The sequence below is a fragment of the Caenorhabditis remanei genome, chromosome II (genome assembly GCF_010183535.1).
Source record: "Caenorhabditis remanei strain PX506 chromosome II, whole genome shotgun sequence".
Taxonomy (NCBI): Eukaryota; Metazoa; Nematoda; class Chromadorea; order Rhabditida; family Rhabditidae; genus Caenorhabditis; species Caenorhabditis remanei.
Window position 1 is genome coordinate 17,948,410 of NC_071329.1, and position 11,501 is coordinate 17,959,910.

The 11,501-nt window shown below is 34.5% G+C and overlaps 1 protein-coding gene across 1 annotated transcript; it reads left to right on the forward strand.

Annotated features, from left to right (window-relative positions):
* Positions 1–7,585: 7,585 nt before the first annotated feature.
* On the forward strand, positions 7,586–8,146 carry GCK72_007781 (uncharacterized protein; the record flags this gene model as incomplete). The annotated part of the gene is made up of 3 exons (XM_053726443.1): positions 7,586–7,781; positions 7,827–7,886; positions 7,935–8,146. The coding sequence occupies 3 exons, from the start codon at positions 7,586–7,588 to the stop codon at positions 8,144–8,146; spliced, it is 468 nt and encodes a 155-aa protein (XP_053590637.1).
* Between the last annotated feature and the right edge of the window lie 3,355 nt (positions 8,147–11,501).

Consider the following 11,501-nt stretch of genomic DNA (forward strand, 5'->3'; position numbering starts at 1 on the left):
TCAATTTTCCAAAAAAGTGATTACTGATAAAGTGATAACTGATAAGGTGATAAATAGTGATAAGGTGATTACGGTAAAGTGGATATTAGAACTACATTGCTCAATTTTCCAAAAAAAGTGATTACTGATAAATTGATAACTGATAAGGTGATAACTGATGATATGGTGATTACGGTAAAGTGGTTATCAAAACTACATTGCTCGAATTTCCTAAAAAGTGATTACTGATAAAGTGATAACTGATAAGGTGATAAATGATATGATGACAACAGATATGATGATAACCGTTGAGTGATTACTTTACTCTTCTAATTTGGTGATTACTGATTATTCTATTCAAATTTGGTGATAACTGATAAAATATATGATTTTAAAAAAGGAAAAAAAAATCGAGAGCGAAAAAAAAATCGCAGCTCGCTAGACTGCATAATGACAAGAATGAGCTAATTTGAAAAATCAGACTATTATGTACCCTATGTTTCTCTAAACTCTCTTCTCTCTCCTTGAAAACAGATCACTGACTTTTTTGACATACCCCTCCCTCTTTTCAAAAAAAAACACAGTTTGGTATTTTAATTAAAATTTATTTTCAAAAAATTTTAATATCAGAAAAAAGAAAATTTGAATAGAAAAAACTATTTATTTTGTTTAATGGAAGTTGATTGATGATTGACCAAAATTCTCGGTATTGGTTTAGGAAATTTAGCCAAGATTGTTCGTTTTTGACAATCGACACAGAAATCGTATTCAAGAACCTCATTACTGATGGTGATTGATGGCCGGCAGCAGGGTGCCAATGCAACTGTCACACTTGCGCCACGTCCGGTGAGGACACACGGTAGCACTGAAATAATACAGTACTTTTTTTCTAATTAATTACTATTATGTTTACTTTTCTTCCATTTACTTTCTCCTTCTTCTACCAATTTTCCATCATTTGTCGTTTTCACTTCTAAAAGAAAAATCAACAGTATCGATAAATGCATGTTTTTTTATAGTGTTTTGCTGTTTAAAGAACCAGTTAACTACCATCCTTTCCTGGATTGACGTAAAACTTTGGAAAACAGTGATTAATTACCTCTCTAATGCATAAATACCGTCGCATACATAACATGGACACGCACAACAAAAGTATTCAATTACCCATTTTTTAATATGCAACCCGTCAGAACAATCCGGAAAACTATTAATTACCCTCATAATCATACATAAACCATACATGTACTCTCAAATAGCCACACATAATCTCATGTGCACACATTCAAAAGTGTTAAACTACACCAATTTTGGAGGAAAATCGAGAAAATCATCGATAAAAGTGGTGAAATACCTTCATTTTGCAATTCAAAAGGAAAAATTGAGAAATCAGTTATAGATAACCCCTCATACACACATACCTACAAACACACATATAAACAATGAAAATGACTAATTACCACTAAATCCAAACATACCCAAATCAAAATTCAATTAAAACACTGTTTTTTTTTGAAAATGAACGATATCTACACATAGAGTGTGTTCTTCAATCCCCAGTTTAATCTCTGTTCATTGAAAATTTTATAAAAAGGACACACGCAGAGATGAAACAGCGGGGGTCCTCTCTCGTGGTGCGCTTAATTATGTGATCATTTCCCCCGAAAAATAATTTTCTTTCAAAAGAGACGCTAAAAAACTTAATTTTTTACGTGAGTGTATGAAATAAGTGTGTGGATATTGGCATGAGCTTATGTCTGTCTATGGATATGTATGAAAACTTGTCAATCTTTCCACTTTGGTGCAATATTTTTTCCGTTTTTTCATACAAAAATAAGGTAATTTATCAATTTTGTGGACTCATTTGTGCGCATGTGCACCCATGAGCGATAATTAGTTACTGTTTTCCAATTAATGTGCACACTTGTGAATATTTCATTAAGAAAGTTGGTTATAGATCATGTTTCGAAAATATTCATAAAGGGAGGCTGTCTCTCGTCTCTATTAGATGTTCATTTCTCTCGTTTCATCTGTCCCCTTTTCAAATAACTGTCAATATAAATAATTTAGATTTCTTTTTTTTTGCCGAGAAGAAAAACGAGTGAAACGTTAATCCAACATTGGGGGTCGTGAACGAATTTGCGCAAAACAAGGGACGTTAGACAAGGGATGTGAGAAAAGACTCTGGAGGTATTTGTTATTACTCATATTTTCCCAACATATTCTGTAACGTATTCTTTGGCATGAAAATGGAGAAGTTATAGATGGAACGTTTTATTATCATGAAATGACACGAGTTTTCTATGAACAAGATCACATTTATAGAACTTTGGAGATTCAACTGTACGGGTAATCTTCAACTAAAGGGCAATTTAGATAGTATCCAGAAGGAAGTGTTTTTCCGCCTGGGAGGACTCGAACTTTATCCATCACAGGCTTTAGACGTTTTTCAAATGGAGCCGTCGTAATCTCTCCCAGCACTTTTGTTCGCCTCATTGTCCTCTCAGGAACTGATATAACATTTGTTTGGCCATCAAGAAATTCTCTGACCTGAAAATTTAAAATTTTGAAAATTTTGAAAATTTTAATGATAATTACCGAAGCTTCCATAGTTTCCATGTTAATAGTTCGACTGGTTGATGAATTGAGAACGACTCCTTTAAACTTGATCACAATTTTTTCTTCACCAGTCTCCAAATGTTCCAACAGGTAAGAGTAGACTTTGGAAGCCATGCAAATTATCTTCTTCATTCGGTATCCTTTTGGAATTTCAGATTTCAGCTTGCCCAATCCATCTCCAATGAGTGCTTTTACTGGACTTGGATCCGAAATCTTCTTCTTGTATATCACACTATCAGTGTCTGAAAAATAGTAATTTGTAAATTTCTCCTTTTTTTTTGTTTTACTCACCAGCATATATCAGATTTTCAGAACCGACAGCCTCCATTGCCTGTAAGAGACGCAGGCGCGCATACGAAGTGGTGTAAATTCCTTCAAAAATATAATTTTTCAAAGATATTAATCGGTATTGAGCTACCGATAATAATACTTGTAAATTGCTTGGTTTTTACAGACTCGGTTTTGGATGACCTTGTTATCAGTGTTCTACCATCATCCCAGTCTTTGATTCCTTTGACTTCATATCCTTGCTCACTCATGTACTCACTTTGAGAAACATGATCCAATGTTTCAAACAGTTTTGATTCTGTTCTGACAGGATTCTCTGCTAGCTTTCCTAAATAAAAATTGTTTTTCAATATTGTTTTTTTAACGCACCCCAACATGTATTCAAAAAGAGTTTTGACATTTCTCTCATGTTGTCGGCCTTTTTGACATTTTCCATCACAAGGGTGACACCATCTCTTTGCTCAATCTCGTTGATATATGCCAGTTTTTCTTCATTAGTCATGCCATCTCTAGGCCAACCCGATGATTCATGTTTCAATTGAATCATTGACTTTAAATAATTTACGAAATAGGCGGCAGTCTGCCATTTATCATCAGGCCACCACCAAATTTCGTGAAATTGAAGCAGCTGGTAGCCTAAATTTGAATTTTTCTTTTCATCTATCTCTCCCTCTCTCTCTCACCTCTTTCAATCGCCGCATTCAATTCGGCATGTGTCCATACGCCAGTCAAGTATCGGTCAGACACTTTTGTATGGTAGCATGCAGTTTTTTGATTCTTTTCGATGCATGTTCTACAGCTTGGAAATGTCAAAAATCCTGGTATCTTGTAAGGTAGCACTGTAATCTTGATATCAGGAGGTGCATATATTGAGCAAAAGTATAGTCCTGAAATTTTTAAATTGCCAATTTGATAATCAATATTTCGTTCACCTTTTTTATCGACACCTTTTCCTGGGATGATTGACGGGAAATTGGTCTTGTAGACTATAGGTTGTCCTCTAGGGTACTGGAACATAATATTGACTGATGGATATAACGAGTTGAAGTCGTCATAACAAATCTCTTCGTCTTCTTCACACTCTACAATCATCTGATATGGTTGTGTACGTCCTCCAAACATTCCTTCACGGGGTACAAGATGAGATGCGTGTCGACACTAAAAAAAATGTTGTTTAAAATTTTTAAATAAATAAAACTACCTTTTTGAAGAAATCACGCATTTCCGAGTCTTTTTTGAGCATTTCGTTGATCTCATGTTCCCACCAGCTAATCACATTGTACTCAGCTTCTTTAATTCGCTCTTCTCTCTTCATGGTTCGATCATAAATTGCCTTGTTTTCGACTCCTGGGTGATTAGGGTGTTCCAAGGTTGGATTTGCACACATTGGACATCCGTGATAGAAACATCCATAAATTTCATAGACAGTGTTTGACTTTTCCTCGTATCCATCTACAAAGAAACAGTCTCCATTTGACATTTTGATCATTTTCTCAGGGCCACGTAATTTGTGATGGATTGTTACACCATCCTTCTTTTCCAACCACATTAATGTTTTGAGTGCAAAGACTGAATTATTCCGTTCTGGCCATCCATTTTCAGAAATAATGCCCAAGTCTCCTCGTTGGAAATGTTCAAACTTTAGGATATGGTGCACATAACTGGCAATTGTACATGAATGTATAATTGGATTCCAATTGTTGAACAGTCTTTTGCAAATCTAAAAAAATATGGTTTAGTTAAACAAAAAAAAAGACAAATACCTTGATATATTCGGATAATCCAGTTGTCAATATTTCAACATCACTTTGGCAATAAACCAAAATTTCCATGTCCGCATCAAACTCGTCATTTTTGTGGTTTTCATACCACTTTTCAAATTCGATACGAGGTTCTGGTTTCATGTGGTCTGGATCGTAGAAAAGTTTGTCAGGAAGACGATCCAATACTTTGCCATAATTTTCCTTGTGATTGAAATAGTATGGGTAGTATCCTTTTTTCAGTTCGGTGATTCCAAAAGTTTTTGGCATTTTTGAAAGAGGCATGGGTATGAAGCGAAAGGAGTCTCGAAACTTCAAACTGTTATATGCATCCGTTCTTCTAACGCTAGCGGTAACGTTAGCCATGATGAGTGAAGTTCCATTTGAAACATATTCAGGTATGATGCCAAAACTTGTCATAATTTTCGACAAGACAAAATTATGATCATATCTGAATGAAAAACAATGTTTTACTGACTAAATTTATGAAAACAAACCTTCCGCCATTATGAGCAATCACATAGGCATTGTCCAGTTTTGTGTTGTGAAGTAAAAAATCGACAAAGTCTTCCAATGGATCCACGTGTTCAAAGTAGTGAAAGTTCCCAGTTTCACAATCACATTCCATTCCTTCTTCAACACACAAATTGCAACACATTTTGTAGCAAACAAGATTGACTTCATGGTTTGGTTGAGGTTTGGAGAAATCTAAAAGTAGTGTGTAGTTTTTTTTAATTTCCAATGAATAATACCTGGTCCATAGGGTGAGTTTACTACTATAGTTTCAACATCATAGCATAAGATTCTGTAGGATTTTTGGGCTTTCATCTTGCTTTCCTTGAATCTTTTTCTTGGAGGTTGGAAGCAACAATTGTGATAACGAGTTGCATCATACATTTCCCTACATTGCATGCATCTCGATCGTTTTTCACATTCGTGTACTTCATCTTGTGAAATTTTATCTTTGCACACTCGGAAACCACATTCGAGACATCTGAAATTGCGTTGTTAAATGTTTAAAAATAGTCACACTTACGTATATCTCTTTTCACACATTGTCTTCTTTGCTCTGTAAGCACATTCCAAGTGGCCATTGTAACAGTCTTCATTGGGAAAGTTTGTGTTGCAGATTTCACAGTGAATTGTTTCGGTTTGAGTATTATCACATTCATAGAAACCGCATTTTTCACATTTAGCATCACACACTTGGACATGACCAGTAGACAATGTCTTTTGTTTACATTTGTAGCAATATCTGGAAAATTCATATATTTTTATTTTCAAATCAAATACACTCACGTGGCTTTCATGTTCATACGTGACGGTTTGATAAAATCATAGTGTCCTACTCCATCAATTCTTTTGAACGCAAGTGTAACGAGTTTTGAAGCATCAAAGTTGAACTCTTTGATGATTTGGTAATATTTTTCGTAAGCAGGTCGACTGTAGACTTCAAACTTGTAGTCTGGATAAACTGCCGCAATTTTTTCCAAATCATCAATGTTGAAAACTTGTTGTTCCGTAGACAATCCAGATTTTTCCAAAATTTCATTAGCAGCTGTCAATTGAAGTTTTTCATTTAGACTTCTGTACTGAAATAAAAGAACAAATCAAAGTATATGACTCGCTGCCAGTACTCACCTTTACTCGAATCATTCTTTCCCATTTAGAAAATTGTTCAACGTTTTCCTTGGATGCATAAAATGTTATTGCGAGAGCCACAGCCTTTGGAAGACATTTACCGTCTCCAACTACATATGCAGGTATTTTTTTCTCTTCATCGAACATCTACAATTGAAACGTGATAAATTGTATTTTTTCAGCTTACTTTATTTCTACATCGACCCGCTCCTCCTTCAAAATTGTTGAACACATGCATATGAATAATGAAGGTTTCATCAATGTCTACTTCTCCTTTTGATTGAGTAATTCGCTCCAATTCCTCCATTAAAACTTGTCCATTAAAGGTTTGGTAAGTTCTTTCATTTATCCAAAAACCTTCAGCCTTGTGAAATCCTTCATGAAAAAATCTGGAAAAAAACAATATTTTTTATTAAAAACCAATACGTACCCGAAGCTCATTTTCGATCTTTCCAAGTTTCCTCCAGCTTTACCAATACAGTATCTGATAAACTGGTCGAATGTTCTTTCCATAAGCTCGGGAGTATTTGTTTTTCCTTTGAATCGAAGTCGTGTTTCCGGAAGAGATACACGTTTTTCATTCCGATAAACAAATTTTGGTTCGTATTCAAAGTGCATGTGATTTTTCATCTCCACAATTTCTTCTTCTAAAATTAAAAAAAAATATATACATTTTAAAAAAAATTTTTGATATAAAAAACTCACCACTCATAAATTGAGTACCATCCTTGTTTTCAAATTCTACAGCCACTTGATGTAACGGTTTGATAGGTTTTCTCCCCGAACCAGTTACCAGTTTAACTTTAGCGCAAACTTCTTCAATAGTCTCTTCAATAGCTGTAAAAACAAAATTAAAATCCGAATATATGAAATGAAACAAACCTCCAGGACTATTCCATTTCGACATGGTTGAGGTTTCCTTCTCTCGCGATCCTTTTAAACCCTATGGGCGGAGCTTATATCGTAAGATTTCCACTCTCATACTGTGAAAACGTCAGGCTACATGCTACCAAAATGTGATAACTCTGACCTACTTTTAGAAATCCCGTTTTGAAAACAGGATATTTCGGTTTTGGAATCTTGGAAATTTCTTCAATGACATCATTTCTGTAACATTGTGATGGCTCTGACCCACTTTCTAAAAACACGTTTATAGGTTACGAGTTTTCAGGATGACATCATTTCGGTTTTGGTTGCAACTGAAGGAAGACGGCTCCGAAAACCGGTTCTAGATTTCTAAATTTTAGGGGCGGAGCTTAGGAATAAGTATAAAACTGAGGAGTTTGTTTAAAAAAATCACAATGTGGTCCGATATCACAGCTTGCGCTCTGGTTAATGGAACCGGTATTTTGGTTTATTCTCTATGTGATTCTTGTGCTAGTACTATTACTATTCGGAATTGCAAATATCGTTCAAAGTTCTGCAATTTGTGTGAAAAACGTACCTTTGCTCTGAAGTATCCTGCACATGCTCAAAAATACCCAATTACGTTATACGGTTTGTTTGATGAACAAAGAAAAAGCAAAATATTTGTTCTTTAAGAAGTGAAAACGACAAATGATGGAAAATTGGTAGAAGAAGGAGAAAGTAAATGGAAGAAAAGTAAACATAATAGTAATTAATTAGAAAAAAAGTACTGTATTATTTCAGTGCTACCGTGTGTCCTCACCGGACGTGGCGCAAGTGTGACAGTTGCATTGGCACCCTGCTGCCGGCCATCAATCACCATCAGTAATGAGGTTCTTGAATACGATTTCTGTGTCGATTGTCAAAAACGAACAATCTTGGCTAAATTTCCTAAACCAATACCGAGAATTTTGGCCAATCATCAATCAACTTCGACTGAACAAAATGAATTGTAATTTCTATTCAAATTTTCTTTTTTCTGATATTAAAATTTTTTGAAAATAAATTTTAATTAAAATACCAAACTGTGTTTTTTTTTGAAAAGAGGGAGGGGTATGTCAAAAAAGTCAGTGATCTGTTTTCAAGGAGAGAGAAGAGAGTTTAGAGAAACATAGGGTACATAATAGTCTGATTTTTCAAATTAGCTCATTCTTGTCATTATGCAGTCTAGCGAGCTGCGGTTTTTTTTTTCGCTCTCGATTTTTTTTTCCTTTTTTAAAATCATATATTTTATCAGTTATCACCAAATTTGAATAGAATAATCAGTAATCACCAAATTAGAAGAGTAAAGTAATCACTCAACGGTTATCATCATATCTGTTGTCATCATATCATTTATCACCTTATCAGTTATCACTTTATCAGTAATCACTTTTTAGGAAATTCGAGCAATGTAGTTTTGATAACCACTTTACCGTAATCACCATATCATCAGTTATCACCTTATCAGTTATCAATTTATCAGTAATCACTTTTTTTGGAAAATTGAGCAATGTAGTTCTAATATCCACTTTACCGTAATCACCTTATCACTATTTATCACCTTATCAGTTATCACTTTATCAGTAATCACTTTTTTTGGAAAATTGAGCAATGTAGTTTTGGTAACCACTTCACCGTAATCACCGTATCAGTTATCATTTTATCAGTAATCACTTTATCAGTAATCACCTTATCATTTCATCATTTAACCCACCATACTCTGATCCCTAGGCATTTTCATTCATGTATAATCACTCTTATCACTCTTATCAGTAAGTTTTCAAAATTGTATCAGTTAATCACTTTCTGATATGATGGGCTGATTAAGTATTCTCACAGAGGCAGTTAGGCGCACAAATAAAGCACAGGGGCGGATCTTAGCTTGCTAAGCTCCGCCCCCTGTGCTTTATTTGTGCGCCTAACTGCCTCTGTATACTACTCACGGTCAGGAAAAATCGATTATCGATAAAATTTAAAATGTTAACTTTTTCAAAAAACTTATTTTTTTATTACTGAATGTTTCAGCTATCTGTTAAAAAAAAGATTATGCAAAACGGACACGATTCAGCAGAGATACACATGAAAGTATGAATCTGCCCTCACCTATGCTCGCTACTGTATATATATCGATATGGGGCTCATTTTGAAGCTCTTTTCACACTGAATCTGATTTTTGCTACCTCCAAGCCCTAAACTCCCCACTAAACTTACAGTTGTTGCACAATGATTCCAATAAATGTTTCATTTTGGCGTCCCCTCCGTCGTATTGTGCTTCAATGAAACTAAATGGTTTACTGTTTACTTCTGCTTGTCCGCCTTTGAAAGCTTTGTCCACATCTCCCATTTTTTTCCACTTTGAAACTTTGAAATTCGTCGATTAATCCGAGATTTAAAGTTGGAACTGATTGGATTGATTGATAAACAAAACAGCCAATGAGAGACGTGTCACGAAGAAAATTTTAATTGGGGCATGCCACGATTTATTAGATTTTTTCCTTTTTGGATTAATTATTCTGTGACCTTTTCAATTTTTTACGTATTTATTTATCGTGAAAATGCTCGCGGAATTTCGGTGGTTTTTGATGGAATTTTGTATGAAAACAACGCCAAAGTTCGTTTTCAGTCCAAAAATTCTACTTCCGCACAGCTCTGCTAACTAGTGGCCCCTGCAAATTATGAATTGAAAATAATGATTTTCAGAGATAAATATGATCTGAGGTTTTACACCGATTTTGAACAATTTGATACAATTTTTCATCGATTTTTCGCATTTTTGAGGTAGCTTGGACTGATTTTAGTGATTTTGAAGCAATTTTTCAGTCGAAATTGATTTAGAGCACTACTGAATAATTTTTCAGCTAGTTTTGGTCAAAATCTGTCAAAATTGGCTGAAAATTTTTTTAAATAAAGATTTAAGTCATTCTAATCATTTCAGAATGCGATTTTGGAGATGTTATTGTTTTCTCAGGCAAAAACCTGATAAAAACCGTAAAAACTCTCAAAACTGATCAAAATCAAGTTTGAACCAATTCAGATATAAGTTCCAAATTGATTATTGATAAATTTTGACAGAAAAATCGTTTCAAAATCAATAAAATCAGTCCAAGCTACCTCAGAAGTGTTTAAAATCTATGAAAAATAGTGTCAGATTGTTGAAAATTGGTGTTAAAGCTCAGATCTCATTTGTCTCTGAAAATCATTAATTTTGAGGAAATATTTTCTAGTCATCACTGAAAACGAATTCTTGGGGTTGTCTTCATACAACATTTTATCAAAAATCACCAAAATTTCCATCGAAAATTCAAAAATTTTCTATTGAACATTTTTCCAGACTACTTTTTCACTCCACCCCGACGTTCCTCTTCGTCCATTAGTGACAGGTGTCCTTTCACTTTTTCATTGCACAACAGAAAAAAAAACTGAGCGCAGGTGGGCTGTTGGCACCTGCCCCCCTGAGAGGAGGGGTCTAGCCACATCTCTTTCATTCATTTCAATTCATTTCTGTACAAGATGTCTATGTGAGTCGACGTTTACACTTTGTTACCCTATTTTTCTGAAATTCTAAATTATATTGTGTGCGATCTATATATTGTATTGGAACACGGCCGTGTAAAAATAGTGAGTTTTCAATTGAAAATGTCCAACTTTGAGAGTGTGTCATGGTAATTGTTCGATCACTGCTTCTCCGATCACTGATAGTCCGATCAAGTAAATTTTTAAAGGATCATAGAGATCAGACTTAGACCTTCATTTTTGTAGTTGACAACTTTTTTGTACGGACACTCCCTAGAGAGTTATGGTCATTTTATGGGAACAGCTCAAAAATCACTCTATTTTCCACTGAAATGAGACGATTTGAGATGACCATAACTCTCTAGGGAGTGTCCGTACAAAAAAGTTGTCAACTACAAAAATGAAGATCCACCTTTGTTTTGTATGGTTTACACATAATTTACTTTGTGGGACAGTTAGTTATACCGTAACACACTCTTGGTCATTTTCAACTGAAATAATTCAAATTGCACATTTTAAATTTCGATTTTAGATTTCTCTGGAATGGGATCAAGAAGTTGGAACTTGGTTCATGGTAAACGACAAGCTGAAACACGAAGTAGTGTTTGGTTACTACAGCAAGGTTGGCCCATATATATATTTTGAGATTTCATAGATGATTACTGTATTATTTTCAGACCCAATTTGGATGGCCTGACACCTTTCTCTAATTTTTCTTTCTTTGGTGTTCCTGTTTACGTTTATTATATATAATACATCGGGATTATTTCATTATAATAAAAAATTACTCCACCAGAAGCCTTAGCTCAAAAAAAC